Raw genomic sequence first — 19,045 nt, 5'->3', positions numbered from 1 at the left:
CACTCTACCTTATCTCTACCTCTTTTCTTAGATCATAGATGCTTGGAAAAAAAATAATGTCTGCTTGACACTAACAGTTGCTTTGACTAGTCCTGTGGACCCAGGTCAGCTGTCCTTCATCTATTTACACAGTGACTCTGATCCATCAATAGAGATTGTTCTGCTAACAGATACTATAATGTTGATGTATTTCCCCCTTTGATGAGCCTCCAGCTTGCATTCTTAGCTGTAGCATTTGTCTGAAGATTAATGTCTGGTAATATGAGAGTTCTCATTTTGTCATGTGGACCTTCCTTCCTTCAGGCATGCTTAATATTTTGACTATCAGGAATATGTTCACACTAGGACTGAATGAACTTCAGATTTCAGTCCTTGTTTAAAGTGATTTTTAATCAGTGACATTAATCTATAGATGGTTTGGGTACAGCAGGGCAGCCTCCCTCCCTGGTCTTTGTGTGCATATGGTATGTGGAGGGCTCCACTATGTGTTCTAAATTGCTTTATACTACAGCCTATGTACCACAGACAAAACAGTTGGGTAGTGTACTAAGATGTGAAGAGGGCTTGTGAGATGGATGTTAATCAGCAGCAACTGGAAAGCCCAAACAGACTGTTCCTGGAACTTGTCCTGTACCCTTTTGGTGGATAATGGATCTAACAGCCTTTAGAGATGATGTGTGTATGTTTGTGATTGTAAGACACCTGTTGTACCTTGAAATCTCGTGTTTACTCAGAAGTAGGTTCCGCTGCCGAGACGCGGGTGGCACTGTGGGTTAAACCACAGAGCCTAGGACTTGTCGATCAGAAGGTCAGCGGTTTGAATCCCTGCAACGGGGTGAGCTCCCGTTGCTCGGTCCCAGCTCCTGCCAACCTAGCAGTTCGAAAGCACATCAAAGTGCAAGTAGATAAATAGGTACCGCTCCGGCGGGAAGGTAAACGGCGTTTCCGTGCACTGCTCTGGTTCACCAGTAGCGGCTTAGTCATGCTGGCCACATGACCCAGAAGCTGTACGCCAGCTCCCTCGGCCAATAAAGTGAGATGAGCACTGCAACCCCAGAGTCGGTCACAACTGGACTTAATGGTCAGGAGTCCTTTTACCTTTACCTTTACCTAGGGTCCGCTGCAGTTGATGGGGTTCTCTCAAGTGACTTCTCAGTGGGGTGAGGATTGCAACCACAGCTGTTCTTTTGCACTTGGGTCAGGGATCTAGAAGTCCTTGTTTTCAGTTATGTGCTTCTGCTTGAGGATTGTCACATTTTCATTGCACTCCAGCTGCAGGTTTTGTTGCTTGGAAAACACTATTTGTTTTGGCTCTCCTAGAAGGGTCTAAAATGGCCTGGCTTTCAGTAGAGGTAGGGTTGCCATACAGTGGTATCTCAGGTTACAGATGCTTCAGGTTACAGACGCTTCAGGTTACAGACTCCGCTAACCCAGAAATAGTACCTCGGGTTAAGAACTTTGCTTCATGATGAGAACAGAAATCGTGTGGCAGCGGCGCAGTGGCAGTGGGAGGCCCCATCAGCTAAAGTGGTATCTCAGGTTAAGAACAGTTTCAGGTTAAGAACCGACCTCCGGAACGAATTAAGTTCTTAACCAGAGGTACCACTATATTTCAAAAAGTAAAATTCCTGACACCCACAAAATAGTGATTTTATGATTTTTGAGCTGTTTCTGCTGCTTTTTCCACTGTGTTGCCATACATTCGGGTTTCCCCTGACATTTTGTAGATTCGGCAAAATTCCTCCCTGGTGCCATTTTTACACCTGAAATTTCATACTCAAGAATTTTCCTGATGTATGGCAAGCCTAAGTAGAGGGTAAGGTATCAGTTACCTGTCATTTCTCCATTCTGAGCTTCTTGAGCAAATGAGACAATTTTTAGATCTGTTGGAAAGTCCAGCTTAGAATTAAACGTTCTAATCATAGTCTCAGCTGTCAGGTAGTAAACCAATACAATTTAAACAGTCCTCTTGGAAAATGACAGGTTTGGAAATGCGTGTGCTACTTTTCTAGGAGTGAATATCTTGATGAACCTTAGACTCTCCCACTAATTTCAGTAAGGGAAATAGCTTCTATTTTCCTTTTATCCTTTCCCATAACAAGAATTGCATGCATTTGCTCATGTAGTCCTTTGCAATAGGTCTAATATAGAAGTAATTGATACTCTAAAGAATAACTACATTGTGGGAGAACAAAATGAACTATATTTTCAATGAATATAAGAAATCTAAATTTACCTCTATATATCTTAGCTTACATCATCAGCTTTTCTTCAGGCAACTTGGAGAGAGAGAAAATACAAAACAATTGTTAGTGTGCCTCAATGCTTGGATTGACTCTCTTCCATGTGTTGATGGCTACAACCTGCAACACAATGTAGTATGATATAGTTGATTCTGAAGTAACATCTCCAGATTGGTGTAATGCTATGAATATGCAGCTACATCAGCAACGAGAGTGTTGAACTCACTCCTATGCATTGCTTTAAACTACTACCTTGAAATGAGCCATTTATCCTCCTCTTAGTTTATTCATTCATTTGGGTTACCCATTATTCATTAAAATCAATCTAACAGTGGGGTACAACATAAAATATATAATGCATAATAACTTTATCTTTGAAATTGTTTTCAAACATTAACTAATTTTGAATTTTCAGTGATCTGCTATGGCAATGTGTGCAGGCATCTATCCTACAGATATGCACAACCACTAGCATTATCTTGTGTGTATCGTAAATATCTCCAGTCCATCATTCTGTGCTGCCTTTGCAGTCCTTTGAAAAGACTTATTGGGAAGACTAAATATAAAATGTCTAGATTTATATCAACACAACTGGATTTGTGGTTGTCCTGAACAGTAGTTTTGTTAAGTGCCATTACACCACATCTGAAAAGGTAACTAATGTTTCTGCAGCATTGGTATGGCACTGTTTCACGGTAGTGCTAGAGCCCTGTTCACCTAAGATGGCTTTCACATTGCAAAGAGAGGGATCCTAGGGTGTTTGATCCCTAGGGTGAGGGATCCTAAGGTGCCCCAGGGTTCCGTCCTCTCCCCCATGCTTTTTGATATCTATATGAAGCTGCAGGGAGAGATCATCAGGGGGTTTGGGCTGGGTATTCAGTATACAGATGACACCCAGCTCTACCTCTCTTTTAAATCAGAACCAGTGAAGGTGGTGAATGTCCTGTGTGAGTGCCTGGAGGCGGTTGGAGGATGGATGGCGGCTAACAGATTGAGGTTGAATCCTGACAAGACAGAAGGCCGGTGTGGGGGACTCCCTGTTCCTGAATGGGGTAACTGTGCCCCTGAAGGACCAGGTGTGCAGCCTGGGAGTCATTTTGGGCTCACAGCTGTCCATGGAGGTGCAGGTTAATTCTGTGTCCAGGGCGGCTGTCTACCAGCTCCATCTGGTACACAGGCTGAGACACTACCTGTCCGCGGACTGCCTCACCAGAGTGGTGCATGCTCTAGTTGTCTCCCGCTTGGACTACTGCAATGCGCTCTACATGGGGCTACCTTTGAAAGTGGCTCGGAAACTGCAATTAATCCAGAATGCAGCAGCTAGACTGGTGACTGGGAGTGGCTGCCAGGACCACGTAACACCAGTCCTGAGAAACCTGCATTGGCTCCCAGTATATTTCCGAGCACAATTCAAAGTGTTGATGCTGACCTTTAAAGCCCTAAATGGCCTCGGTCCTGTATACCTGAAGGAGCATCTCCACCCCCACCGTTCAGCCCAGACACTGAGATCCAGCACCAAGGGCCTTCTGGCGGTTCCCTTATTGCAAGAAGTGAGGTTATAGGGAACCAGACAGAGGGCCTTCTTGGTAGTGGCGCCCGCTCTGTGGAATGCCCTCCCATCAGATGTCAAGGAAATAAGCAACTATCCTATTTTTAAAAGACATTAGGGAAGTTTTAAATATTTAATCCTATATTGCTTTTAACACTCGATTGGGAGCCACCCAGAGTGGCTGGGGAAACTCAGCCAGATGGGCGGGTATAAAGAATAAATGATGATGATGATGATGATGATGATGATGATGATGATGATGATACATGGCTTATGATAAGCTGGAATTAAAATAAAATGACACCTAGCAAGTTGCTGTGGTTCCATTTGCCACACTAAAGTGTGTTTGCTGAGGAAGGAGGTGTCTTTTATTTTAAAAGGAGAAAAGAAATCGTTGTAGTCTTAAACAATTTCTGCAGTAGGAACATCCAGCTATTTTCAGACACTACGGACTTTGCTTTGCCTCCTGTATTATATTTCTGCAGCTCTTAGAATCCTATAGGCTTTGGTATATAAAATGCAGAGTGGGCATTTGCCCTTCTTGCTTTAGGGGGCAATCTAAATCCCTGGCACTGACCAGCAGGGCTTTATGGGGTGGCAGAACAACTGCTGCATCCATAGTCCTGTGGCTGGGGTAGAAGGTGTGGGAGATGGGCAGGATGATCACTGCAACAGCCTGGAGCTGGCATAGTGATCAGGTCCAGATTGAAATCCATCGGATGCCCTGCTGACTCAGCCTCTCACTGTCTCCTTATCGTCCTGTTTTGGGGCCTTACACTGCCAGCTGTGTTGAAAAGACAGAAGAGGCAATTCTACACTGGTGGAGTAATGCTTGCATTAGGACGAAATGAGAAGCCAGGAGGAGGCTGGCTAAGTTGCCAGAACTGGTCCAAAAAGGTTTGGATTGCCCTGCTACTGTTGTAGTCAGCATGTGCAGATTCTAATCAGATGCGCTAAACATTTTGAACAGAAACATCCAAAGGCGTTTAACAAAAATCTACTTTACAAATGTACATACTTTTTTACCTTTCATGTTGATGTCAGATGAATAAACAGATGTGCTAAAATAGCCTGACCTGAAAAGTATAAACAAGTTCTTTTTTTTGTAAAAAAAAGAGACAAAAGTTGGTCTGGCTATATATTTAACTAAGAGGGCCCTCCCAATTTTATTAATGTACTTTTTCATGACTTTCCAGAAACAATGTTTTTATTGTATGCTTTGAGGCAAATGCAAAATAAAACAGGATCATGGAGAGCAGATTTTAAAATAGTAAAAACAGTGGCTTAGTGCATGAAATATAATTGTAGAAAACTATTCTGCTTTTACTGGTGTACACCATAAGTTTAATATAAACATGGTGTCCACCAAAGAATCTTGGGAACTGTAGCTTGCTCCCCATCGAGTAACAATTCCCAGCGCCATTAACAAACTGCAGTTCCAGGGTACTTTGGGGAAATGGATCAGCTGTATGCATGTCCCCATACTGCACAGTTCAGTTAAAGAGGAAATAACTTTATTTGTCTAATTAAGTTCGGCTTTGATCCCTATAGTGTTGAAAGCTTGACATTTATACAAATATGAAAAGTGTTACTGCCTTCTTGAGAAATTTGTTTAACTACTAGGACTGCTAGTTCAAATCAGCCTGTTTTGCAACAAGTTGCCTTGGCTGATATCTGGATATGTAACCGGACAGTAATTCCAAATAGTAATGATATTTGGGTTGGGTGATAAAACTGGAATAGCTGCAGCTACTGTTATTGTTAAATAAAATATTTCAGACTTGCCCAGTCCTGTGAGCCACAGCCTTGGAAAAGCCACAAGGCATACACAAACCTGGCCCTTGAAAATGTGGGTGGGGAAAATGTGGGTCCTTTCTAGCTGGGGGTAAAAGTATCTGAGGATGTTGCCCAAAAGGCATTTTGAAGTGGAGTGTATGTGGTTTGTCCTATGATTTTGTTTTTGGATTAGCAGACAACTTGGAAAGAGCGTTCTGAGGGAGATGAGCTCTCATTGGGGAGAATGCACTGGAGTTAACAGAATGAGGAAGCTGTTAATAAATAGGGATGCTGGCGTAAGTTGATGAGGTGAATGTTTCTAAATAGTGACAGGAAAACCTTTTGCTACTTAGTATTTGAATGTGTGTATATTAAGAGTGCTCTAAAGGAAAATTCCTAAGTTTCATGAAAACATTCCAGCCAATTAGTGGTTGAAAGTAGGTCGTCATGTGATTTGAGTTATTCAGCCATTTTGCTTCCATTTGATGTGTCTCGGGAATTAGATCTGCTGCATATTGTTGCAGGTCAAGAAATCAAATCGTAGTGCTATTTTATGTGCACATCAGCACATAACTGTTTATTTGAAGGGGCAAAAATGATGATGATGCAGAGATAACAAACTGTACTGCATGTGACAACAGAACACCCACATTCAGGAGTTTGGCCAAAAAGATGAGCAGGCAGGCATACAGCTGTACAGGTATATGCAGCAAGTTAAGTGACTATATTCCAAGAAAGTAGGGCCAAACCATTTCAGTTCAGGACAAATCCTTGCCTTTGTTATTTAATGTTGTCTTCTACTAAAGTTAGTATGCTTAGAGCCAGCGTTACATATCTTCAGGCACCAGGCAGAAACATTCATCTCCCAGGCCTTTGGGTAATTAAACCATCTATTGCCTTTTAAAGTGTGTGGGGGGTGGTTATTGCTTTTGTTTGTTACTATGGTTATTTTTGTGGTTTTATAATGTAAACCATCCTGTGATCCTCAGATGAAGGGTGATATAGAAATTTAGTAAATAATAAACACACTAGGGTCTCAGTATTGCATCTTGTATTTTTATTGCATTATCTTTTAACATTGTCCAGCACTTTGTGGGTCTTTCTTAAATGAAAAAGTGGTTTGTAAATAAAGGACAACGATTTGCATGATCAGCTGGGTGAATCCATACTCTGGAAGCCATTACTTCTAATCTTGTCTTTAATGTGAGCAGAACTGGTAGCAGCAGCTATCCATTAGGTTGTTGGAGGAGAGGGATGACAAAGGTGTAGAAGCAGAAGCAGAATTCCCCAAAGGACTTTGTTTCCATGTCCACAGCCCTTTTGACAGTTCTCTAAAATAATGTATATATTTTGTAGGTGGTGTTATTACATTGGCAATACTGCATTGCAATTTATTTGTTATTAGAGATGTGACGGCCTGGACAAAAACTAGACAAATTCAGAAAAAAGGGGTTCCAACCCAAGCCTTTTAAAAAACCCTTTCCCCATCAACATCAAACCACCCCACCCACCCCACATTCTAGAAACACACATGTATCCTTTTCACTAATGTTTAGAAACAGGAGTGTGTATGAGAGGGAGGAGGGATGTCTTTGTGGGTGAGATTTGACATGCAGGAAGGATTAAATACCTCCTTTCCTTTCCTTCTTAATTTTTTCCATCCCAAAACAGCTACCCACCTGTCTTTTAAAAGAACACCACTGGGGTATTGTTAAAGACATTTGCTTTAACTTTCAGTTACGTTTGGGGCAAACATTAGGTATAGAAAATGAACTAACTCCAAAAGTATTTAGTATTTCAAGGGAAAGAAAAACCCACACTGACATCTGACTACTGATTTCAAGAGACTGAGGTTTACAAAAAAATAATAATATAAAAATGAAAAACACCACCCACGATTTCCCTTTTTTTTCTGTTGAAGAGGGGAAGCCAGATTTATAGCTCTGTGTATTGGAATGCAATGTCCTCCTGGTATTTTCTCTCAAAATCTTTTCATAGCTTAGATTCCTATCAAAGGAAACTGTATCCACAGGTATAGATAATATGTGGCGATTGCAACAAGACCCTAGGCAGCTGTTCTTCTTTCCATTTTCCCCTTATTATAAGGAATGAACAGGGCTGTAACTAAAAAGGACAACACCGACTTCAAATGAGATGCTGGCTTGAAAGCAACTGGATGGGTAGCAGTTCTCAATTTGCCACATAAATAGAACTGGGACTTGGGAAAGAATTTTTACTCAGCCCACATTGCATAGGTGTAACCCTGTTATTTTTGGAAAAAATATTGCAGCACAGTAAAATATTCTCTATGGACTACTTTCCTGGGCAAATCAAAGCTTTCAGTGCTGTGTGGAAGAAAATCATTGTTTGGTAGACTATCTGTGTCTCTCTCTTGTGTCATCATGCTATAGCTCAAAGTAGCTGCATATGGACAGCTGTATTAAAAACTATGTGGGCTGATCCGGGGGGGGGGGGGCATTAACTTTGCTATTTTCTGACTATATATATGAAATCTGTTGAAGAACAACACAACATTCCAGAATGGAGAGAGAGCAATTGGGAGGGGGGATAAAATTTTGCCCTTTCTCATATTCATTGAATTTGTAATCTTCTCATCTAGATATCAGCTAAAAACCTTTTGAAGAATAACATCATTCTGAATTCAGGGGTGGTGAGTGAAGATTTCAAATATTTTTGAGTTTCCTTACCCCCTTTACTACTACTACTACTACTACTACTACTACTACTACTACTAATAATTTATTATTTATACCCTGGCCATCTGGCTGAGCTTCCCCAGCCACTCTGGGCGGCTTCCAAAAGAATATTAAAATACATCAAACATTAAAAGCTTCCCTAAACAGGGCTGCCTTCAGATGTCTTCTAAAAGCCTGGTAGTTGTTGTTCTCTTTGACATCTGGTGGGAGGGTGTTCCACAGGGAAGGCGCCACTACTGAGAAGGCCCTCTGCCTGGTTCCCTGTAACTTGGCTTCTCGCAGTGAGGGAACCGCCAGAAGGCCCTCGGTGCTGGACCTCAGTGTCCGGGTAGAATGATGGGGGTGGAAACGCTCCTTCAGATATACTGGACCAAGGCCGTTTAGGGCTTTAAAGGTCAGACCAACACTTTGAATTGTGCTTGGAAACGTACTGGGAGCCAATGTAGGTCTTTCAAGACCGGTGTTATGTGGTCTCTGCGGCCGCTCCCAGTCACCAGTCTAGCTGCCGCGTTCTGGATTAGTTGTAGTTTCCGGGTCACCTTCAAAGGTAGCCCCACGTAGAGGGCATTGCAGTAATCCAAGCAGGAGATAACCAGAGCATGCACCACTCTGGTGAGGCAGTCTGCAGGCAGATAGGGTCTCAGCCTGCGTACCAGATGGAGCTGGTAAACAGCCGCCCTGAACACAGATTTGACCTGTGCCTCCATGGACAGCTGTGAGTCCAAAATGACTCTGAGGCTGCGCACCTGGTCCTTCAGGGGCACAGTTACCCCATTCAGGACCAGGGAATCCTCTACACCTGCCCGCCTCCTGTCCCCAAAAAACAGTACTTCTGTCTTGTCAGGATTCAACCTCAATCTGTTAACCGCCATCAAGCCTCCAACCGCCTCCAGGCACTCACACAAGACCTAAGGAATGTTATACTGATAAACCATTTGCACTGGGTGGAACTTAGGTGCACCTCCCTCCACTCCTTCGATAAGTAAAAAGCAGCTGTTTTTTAATGCACATCTATTTATGTACATGAACAGCCACCTCACTGAACCTTGCAGAAAAGAAACAACCCAGTCTCTGGTTAAGGCTGCTGGTTGGAGGAATGGAAAGACAAAATCTACAGGAACTAGTCAAGCCCATGACACAGTTTATTACTTCAACTGAAGCCACAAAATCAGTTAAGATCACAACTGGTCTCTTATACATTGGTCATCATAGTTGTATAGCTTCAAGGCGCTGGCCTTTAATGTTTCATAATACAGTACAAATCTTGTACAATGGCTGACACTGTAGTGTTCTCCAGTGTTAATTCACTATGGTAAGGCATTTTTCCAACAAAAGACAAAAAGCTGGCAACACACACATCAGTTTCCTAAGGTGTACTTACATTACCAATAAATGTCTAAAACATCTAGTGCAAGGTATTACAGAACACAACGGCCACACTAACATTCAATAATGAGGTGTTTACTATAAGGCCAGGAAATGCAAAAAAATAAAAATCTATTTGGTTGGCATTAACAGCAGATTCATACCCAGGAGTTTATAGCACCATTATAGTTAGCAGTATTGGTTCTCAGCTGGAGTTACTGTCCAGCTTTGGTCACTGCACTGTCAAAAGACATGTTTAGCATACAGAAAACACTGCAGGGAGGCAAGGGTAAAGAGAAATCAGTATGCAACAAGGTTTTATAAGTAAAGGACAGTTGGCCTGTGGAATTCATTGCTCAGAGCAGTTGTGGAGTTTTCCTTCATCCTTTAAAGGAAAAAAAAAAAAGCTGTGGTGGTTTAGTGCCATGATGGCCAACTTTCATGGTATGTGTGCCAGAAATTGTGTCAAGCAGGGCCATGGAGCACACAGGCCATAGACTGGCTGCCTGTATTTTAGTGCAATGTGTCCTGTTGGTACAGCCAGACCGAACCCACTGGCTTTTAAGTCATCTTCCAACAGCAAGATCTCTGTTAGTTTTTTTTTATTATTATTCTATGGAGTCCTAGTTTAGCCCAGCCTTTTCTCTCTTACATATTTGTTCACTCCCCCACCCCAAAGTTTATTTATCTGTAGCAAGGTTAAAATTGATTGAACCAACATTTCTCTGGTGCACGGATGTTTAGTATAGCATTCGATGGGGCAGTTTGCCATGTGTTTTGAATGGGTTTTGCTGTGAAGTGCCATTATGTTTTATAGTATAATATATCAAATTTGGTGTATTTTGTGTTAAATCCACATATATAATTATGTAAATTGTTAACTCTGGTGAAGTTATTCTGGCTATAGACTGATGTAGTGGAAGTAATAAATGCACACTATGTACCCAATAATTAAACAGGCCAGCCTTTGGCAACTTGGTGCCTTTCAGATATTTTGGACTACAACTCCCATCCCATTGGCTGGGATGGCTAGGACTGATGGGAGCTGTAGTTGAAAACAGGTAGAGGGTTCCAAGCTGGTGAAGGCTGATTTTGATCTCCTTGATCATCCATATACAGCACGTATTTTATACAGATACATGAATCTGCACACACACACACACACCTAATTATTTAGTTGTACATAAATGTCTTCAGCTGGCATGAAAACACATTTTCCGGCATTTGTTTGTTACATCTCAGCTTTGAATTAAGAGTTCAGGGAGCAGGAGCATTAGGCTAAGTGATTTCTGACTACAAGTTACTAGTAATATATCTGGTATTTTGGGGGTGTTAATCTGTAACAGTCACCTGTTACAATAGACACCACACCTGCTTAGATTGCTTCACTGAATCCAGTGTAACAGACATGAACATTTATTTCCCAATTTGTTATTGAGTTAGAAGTACTGAGAATTGAGAGTGCCTGCCCTGAATGTTTTTCACATTCTAAAGCAACTGAGTTTACACATTCAAGGATAAAAGTAATCAATAGGCCAGTACTGCGGCGAAACCTGAACATCAGAAGTCATTCGCTAGGGCTAAAACAACTGAATTGTGAAACTGACTGAGTAGCAGTTGGAAAACAACATAAAATGGTACATAGAAGGGAAAGCTAATAAAAGACACACACTTTCTTAACTTGTATGCTACATACTGAAAAATGTTTTGTAACTAGATTGAAATTTTGGTATTGCGCTCTTTCTCTCTCTATATAGCTGTGCAGGGTGGTTGCTAGAATTCCTGAACTACTAGAAAAAAGTTCTCATAAATAGATGGCATTACATATTTCTACCATGAATTATTCATTGTATTAAACAAGTGCCTGAACTTTTCTGTTGTGCATCTAGTGAAGCCATCTGGTTTCTTCAGCTACTTCACAAAATGCACCTGTTGTTATATATGTGCAATAATGGCAGCTCCTAGGACTTTTGGCCATTAAAAATGTTTCAGATGTTGTAGCTGGATGCACCAGTAATATGTTATAACCATCTGTTACTAGTTGGCAAAAGACAATGGCTTCCAACCTGAAGAGTTTAAATACGTTTCAGAATCACTAATATGGTTGGTGTAATTTTTGTTTTGTGTTTCTGATATGCACCACTGAAGGGGCCTTTAAACAAGTAAGGTGGTTCTAAGATTAATCCGGACTGACAGTGTAATCTATACATTCCTACTTGGAAGTCCCATTGAGTTAAATAGGATTTACTCCCAGGTAAATAGGCTTAGGACTGCAGGATTTACAGTATGGTTTATGAAAAGTTGGTTTCATAAGCCAGTTGCCTCAGTAATATTGATTTAATTGCTTTTGCATTCTCAATGCATTGGTACTTTCACATCCAGAAATATGACGCAGTATGTTTTCTTCATCCTCAGGCTTCTGCTTCCACTGAGGACATGCCAAAGCTAGTACTTGCTTCTCTGGGGCTGAGCTAATTATGTTTTCCCCAATCTTCAGGTTACCTGAAACTCTTTGCAGGAAGAAAGAGAAACAGCTCTTGTATAAACTGCTTCACTAGAAGCAATGGGAAAGTGGATGGATGAGAGAATGGTAGTTGCAAGGAAAACCCATTTGGTTCAGGGTTTTGGTACTGTGGAGTCTCCAGAAAACCTCAGGTGCCCCATCATACCTTTGTACACTAGATTATGAACCATGTATTTTAGGATATATGCGTGTTCAGCTCAAAATGCAAAGAACATTGAATCAGATGCCTGGCTGTGCACATGAAGTGCATTTTAGAACCACCAGCTATTTACTACAGCCTTATTCAAGTCCCACTGAAATAAACATGTATTACAATGATGGATATATGCTTAGGCCCTATTGATTTTGAGGCTCTTGGCTGTCCGTAACATGAGAGATCAAATGAATGAGACCAGTTGCCATCTCTGTGGTAACTATGCTTTTTCTCTGGCAGCCTTCTACCCATGGAAAATGGTTTGTGTGATTAGTTTGTCATACCACTAGTGCAAACAGATCAAAGTGAGCTTGCAAGACAAACCCAGGCGTTATTTTTGCAGCACAATTACAAATTAAATTGGGAACTGCCTAGATACCAGCTACATGGGAGGCCATTTATGGTAAGGGGCCCACTAATGTCAAAACACCAAAACCCATCATTTTCAAAGAAGCTGCAGGTATGGTTAAAGGGGAACCACAAGAGAGTTACTTTGCACAAACAGCTTCCCCATGACATCCCAAAGGAAGCTATAGAGGAAGCTGCAGAAATAATGTTTGAAAGCAGGCCATGGGTAGATGGAGGTACAAGAATGAGGTGACGGGAGAAGTTTCTTATACAATGCTTAAACCTGTGACTGCACCCTGTAACTACAAGCTTTGAAAATAATGCAATGCAAGGTACGGTAGTTGCAAGGAAAAGAAAAGCCGTGGTTACAAAATATATCAGTATACATATACAGACACATATCTGTATGGATGCATGTGCATTCTGTATGTTTATATATGTGATAACACCCTCACAGCCATTCACCCAAGTATATTTATTTGTACTATTAACCATACTCTCACATGCATGCACCACATTCACATACACACGCGTTCCAGATAAATCAAAGAAAAACAATATAAAAGCAACCAGTGCTGCGTGCCGATAAATTCACATAGTACTTTCCATTCAAATATAAGGCATAAATTAAAGGGAAAAAAGAGGGAAAGACAGACAAAGAAGTGATAGCAAAACAATTTAAATATAAAGAATTTTCACAATTGGCATTTCATGTTAAATAAGAATAAATAAATTCATTACATCCATTCACATACCAATTTGTAAAAACAATAAATTATTTATTTTTCAGTGCTATGTTGCTTTTTTACTTTTTTGTTTTTTTAATTTTTAATTTTCTTTTTTTCTTTTTACATCTGTGATCATTTACCAACATCTTTCCCCACCCCTTCCCCATAGGATAAACTATTTCCATGGAAAAGTTACTCCATTCAGCCTTATTCAATCTTTAAACCACCCAATAGGTTTCATACAGTGACAGCATGTGGTTTGAGGATTACAGCTTTCTAGTGTAGAGGATTATTTGGAAAGTTAGCCTTCACTGTGCAGATATGCACTGAATCATGGCACCAGTTGTGATTTTAGCAGTGGATACGCTCCAATTCAAGCTAGTAGAATTCTCAGAGAAAATCTGAATAACCAAACAGTACATCAGCTGGTGACTAGATTAGAGTCTCTGGCACTGACCTGCTTCAAACATAGTCAGAAACTATAAAGTGACACAATTGGCACCAGTTTCACATTTATGAGTGCAGAAAGCAATGTGAAAGAGAGCAAGAGAGGTAGGGAGGGGGCAGGAAAAGGGCAAACACACAGTTCTCCTTAATTTTGCCTTTTTTATTTCTTGCCAAAGTGTACTGTGCTTACCATATGTCACACATGTCCTAGGATCATGCTATAATAAGGAAACTAAAATTCAGTTTCTTTCCATGCTTTTACCTGAGTTTGAGTAACTTACATGTGCCCATGTAACTTAGACCATGATGGCAGTGATCCTAAACACGCTTACTAGGAAGTTGGCTTCATGGAACTCAATCGCACACACTTCTACATGTATAGGATTACACTGTATGTACACCATCTCTGCATTTAGCTTACTGGATTCAGTTGCTTCTTTTGAGTTTTCCCTTTCCTGCTCTTGAAGGGACTACTTTCAGTTAAAAGTTTCCTATACTATTGCTTGGGAAAACTAGAGTGTAAGGCAGGGATGGGGAAGCTGTGGCCCTACACATGTTGTTGGGCTATCACTTCCTTCATCCCTGACCATCGGCCATGCTAATTGGGGCTGATGGGATCTGAAGTCCAGCAACATCTGGATGGCTACAGGTTCATCAACCCTAGAATATAGGAGCATTGATTCACTGATCTAACCAGTTCTTTTTTTCTAGAAAAAGAGATGCTGGAACTCACCAAGAGACCTCCCTTGTTGCCTTAGAATGGCAATGGCACCCACTTGAAAGGAGCCAGAACTGAGTTCCAGCAAGTTCCAGCTGGAAAAAAGCCCTGGATATAACCCATAATGTTCAAGCACCTCAGGCCTCTGCTCATAAAGAATTTAGGCAAGTACTGAAAGGTGATCCTGGACATGGTGCCAAATATGATTGATTCTTCAGTTAATATAAAAAGATTAAATATTGAAGATTGGCACCAGCTTGAAGTTCATTTCCTGGGTTTTAAAAAAAATCTCTGCACTGCCCTTTCTTTCAGTTAAAAAAACACCCGATCACATCCCAAGATCACTGAAGAAAGAGCTACATCTTTTATAGATAGAAAGCTCTATCTCCTTGATTATGCACATAAGATCAGAATTTGTTTAATGGCATGAGAACTGTTTAAAGTCAGGGGACCTCTATAATTTAGAACAGAAAGTGGATCAAAGAATGTACTAAACTGATATCTCTCCTAGTCCTATAGTCACAGGTGGAAGCATTCTGCAAAAGTGTATTTCATATGTGTCACTCTTTCTCTGGACAGAAATCACAGGTATAAAAAGGAGGCGTGCATTTGAATGTGGATGTTGCTAATTCACCTTGCAATGCTACAGATGGGATGCACTTTTTGATCTACATCTGGATGCACAACCCTATTCATATTCTGCCACAACTAGCTATGCGTAATTACATATGCTAGAACAGTGCTGGAGAACAGCTGTTTTAATCGATCAATGTGTTTTCTGGAAACGCCTGTTTGTTTGGATCAACATATTATGTACCTAGTAAATGCACCTACATTCTTCAAACCCATATCTGTTCGGCTGGTCTTTTAGGGCAATTAGGACAATGCCTGCCTTCCTACAATCAGTCCAGCGGGTGCTGCTGCTGTCAGCTTCCTCCTTGTTAGTCTTGGTGTTGCCATTTTATAATGCAACAGAGAAGAGACTAGAGACATACTGAGAATTCATTGGCTCCACCAGTCATTGGCTCTGGTTCTGGCTCATGTTGGCTCTGTCACTGTCTACTGCCTTCTGCGCTACCAGTCCTAATGGGCATCAGTCTGACCTGGATGTGAAAGTGCAGTTGTCAATCATCATTGATGATAATGTCTTATCAAGTCAGGCTATTACTTATAAATGGGAGTACTACTGTACTCCAATGAAATAGCTGTAAACAGGACTTGTATCAGGTGTTGGCAACCTATAGCCCTCCTGATGTTGTTGGACACCAAACCTGACCAGCCCTAGTTCATATGTCCAATGATCAGGGATGGTGAAAGATGTCTGAAATGCAACAGGTTCTGGAGTGCCAACAGGAATGCAAACACATAGTTTTCTAGAGGGCCACAGGGTTTCCTACTCCTGGCCTATATAAATGGGAGTGGTTTAACAATCTATTCACCCTAAAACATCCTACATTAGAAAATAAATGCTTGGAATGGTGCATTCTAACCACTGTTCCAGAACAACATCAGAACTGGTGCTGGAGTGCAAATACTTTAGATCAAAATTAAACTTGGGTACTTTCAGATATAGTCCTGACTCCCCTGAAATCTAAAACTAAATTGCAATGGAAAATCAAGAATTGTCCATACTTGCAATATTTGTGGAAGGCACTAGGAGCAGAGGGGCAATCTTCTTTTACTGAGATTTTATACCCATATATATATATTCCATATTATATAAACATCATCCAAAATTCAATTAATTTCATCACATTTCAGATCGAGGTATTTATGTTACCTTTCTAAAATGGAAAATTTATTTGCCTATGCCCTGGAAATAAATTGCACCCTTTTATTGGTGGAAATACTCTTCAGAATATTGACTATAGCCAGTGCTCCCCCCCCCTAAAATAAATGTTTAGGGATACTCTCATTTTCCTACTCATATTGAAATACTGCCCCTCAATGAGGCTAAACATATATTCACAAAATGTTTAGGGGTATGTGTACCCCTGTGTCCCCCCAAAAAAGCACTGACTATAGCTATTACTTCTTGTGGCCCTTGTACATATTTTCTCAGAAGCTAGTCCCGTTATACTCAATGGGGCTTACTCCCAAGTAAGTGGGTATAGGATTGCAGCCTTAATCTACAAAAATATGCAATGTCACAAAAAATAAATATATTTTATAGTTTTGTTTTTTTTGTTTTAAAATTAACTAATTAAAACAAATTGTGCATGGGCACCCCCAATTGTATGGGAGTTTTGAGGTGCACCTGAAAGAATTCAATGGAGTAGCCCAAGCCACATGTGCAGAAGATTGCACATACTCCATCGCAACAATGGGACAGTTTGTGCACAATATATCTTGGTTCATAATTGAGCCTGTGCATTGGGATTGGTGTTGTCCGAGTGGTAAAAATGCATCCCAAAATTAGAAGTATTAGACAATACATTGCTACATGCAAGAAACCTATGCTATGTATTTTGATTTCTTCATAGCTTCTTCAGTAGATAACAAATTCACTACATTGTTAGATTTCCAGTAGAAGCCACTGTGAAACTAATAAAAGAAAGATGTGAATAGGTATCAGAATATTTGAGATAGAAGACACTGAAGGCATGATCCAGTGCCTCACCAAACTCTCTTATATGTGCTGCTCCCACATGTAGAATTCCTTCACACTGTCTCCCTGCACGTGGAAGGATGCACATATGGGACTGGATCATGACCCTCTCACTTGCTAAAACAGAATTAAGTATGCCCCCCTTTTACATTTTCAAGATACATACTAGCAGCTCTCTCTCTCTCTTTTTGCTGCAGAGGTCCACTTGTATGAGAATATCTGGTTAGAAAGGCAGAACTAAAGTCTTGTCAGGAAATTCCTAGGATGGAAATGCATTTCCTTTTGTCAAGAATTAAATCTTTTTTTTTTTTTAAATAAAGCAGCAAGCTCTTTAACTTTCCAGTAAAATATCCGCAGCCATTTTTGAAAAGGTTTAGTCCTCAATGGCTGCAGACATACTTTGGTCAATCACTTGTGTTGTATAGAAAGGCCTTTGTTCTTCCACAAGATGATCAAGTGATTATAAAGTGACATACCAAAGCAGAGATATTTACAAATAGTATAAAAAAGCTATTGTGGTATCGTGGGTAAGTATGACAAGTTGTCTAAGGACATACTGTGTTAGAGGTAGGTGAGATAAGGGAGATGATTCACTGGTTTATCCTCTTCTTATTTGCAGATACAAAGGGCTTGTAGCGACTAATGTTTAGTGCCTTTGACATATCAAGATCACCTCACTGTCACTCAGAGCAGTGCATATCTTCATTTGGTCCAAATAGGCAGATTCTGCCCATAATTTGAGACAACATGAAAGCATATTGAAGTGTTGGCTTTTCTCTGTGCCGGGGTAGACCTTATGTCAACATGTCAACTACGACTTAATGAGGCTCCTTTTTAAGAAGCCGACGGAACCACAGGTTAACATTTTTTGAGCAAGCATTGCTTGAATGCTGAAGGTCTTTGAGACAGAAGACACCCTTTAGCTAATTTTTCATTTCTGTCTTTGCACTGGACAGTTCTTGTCTGCCAGCCTGTGTCACATGTTCGAGAGCAAGAAAGCCACGGTCCAGTCACCCACTGGGGTTGGGTGAGTGGCGTTGCCAGTTTGTTACTGCTGCTGTTGCTGGTGACAGAGTTTGTCATTTGGGTTGGCTTCTTTGGCACATAAAAACTGTAACGGACGTCCAATGGTTTAGTTGGGTCAGTTGCAAGAATCTGTACAATCAGGATCTCCTTCGTGCCTGTATGTCCCATTGCATGCAAGAAATCGTCCTTGTGACTCCAGCCACTATAGTTCATGACAGTTCCGTTGAGGTCAATGATGGTTTCTGAGGTTGAGATCATGTACTTCCCATTGACAAGGTACTCACCATTTTTCTTTTTCAGGGCCAAGTAAGCTGTGAATCTACTCTGGTCTTTTGCTTTGAACTGTCGGATTTTGATGTGTGTTGCTCCCTCTGGTATTTTCACAATATCTGTGTAGCCCTTACTGAAATGTAAGAAAAGTACATGTTAGTGAGGAAGAAATGGATAGTCTTTCGAAACCTATTGAAGCCATTGATAGTAGTTCTTATCTGACAATGAACTGGGTCTAGCGTTAAATGTATCTGTCTTTTCTAATTTCCAATAGAAGATAAGCTAATTCAAATTCTGCTGAAGCCAATGAAAGCATCCCACTTTATCAGCACTTGTTGAAATACGATATCACAAACGTGATGATGAGAAATAAGGTGATAGTCAACTAAACTTTACTCATAGACCCATTGAACACAGCTAAGTGGTTCATTAAGTTTTGTAGGTCTAAGTAAAACTTAATTGAAAACTATTTGAGGCTTCAGAAAGAATTTTTTGGGCTTAATTAAACTAAGTTAAATTACTTCCAAGAAGAG

The 19,045-nt window shown here is 40.7% G+C and overlaps 1 protein-coding gene across 1 annotated transcript in view; it reads right to left on the bottom strand.

Annotated features, from left to right (window-relative positions):
- Positions 1 to 9,409: 9,409 nt before the first annotated feature.
- Positions 9,410 to 19,045, bottom strand: part of ADAMTS5 (ADAM metallopeptidase with thrombospondin type 1 motif 5) — a 52,903-nt gene continuing 43,267 nt past the window's right edge. The window contains exon 8 of the mRNA XM_083736344.1: positions 9,410 to 18,645. Coding sequence (XP_083592470.1) covers positions 18,075 to 18,645 — 571 coding nt within the window. The 3' untranslated portion in view covers positions 9,410 to 18,074. The remainder of the gene's footprint in view (positions 18,646 to 19,045) is intronic.

The sequence above is a fragment of the Podarcis gaigeae genome (assembly GCF_964106915.1).
Source record: "Podarcis gaigeae genome assembly, chromosome: 4".
NCBI classification, from domain to species: domain Eukaryota; kingdom Metazoa; phylum Chordata; class Lepidosauria; order Squamata; family Lacertidae; genus Podarcis; species Podarcis gaigeae.
Note: the sequence above shows the minus strand (reverse complement) of the source record. Positions and strands in the feature narration are given on the sequence as shown.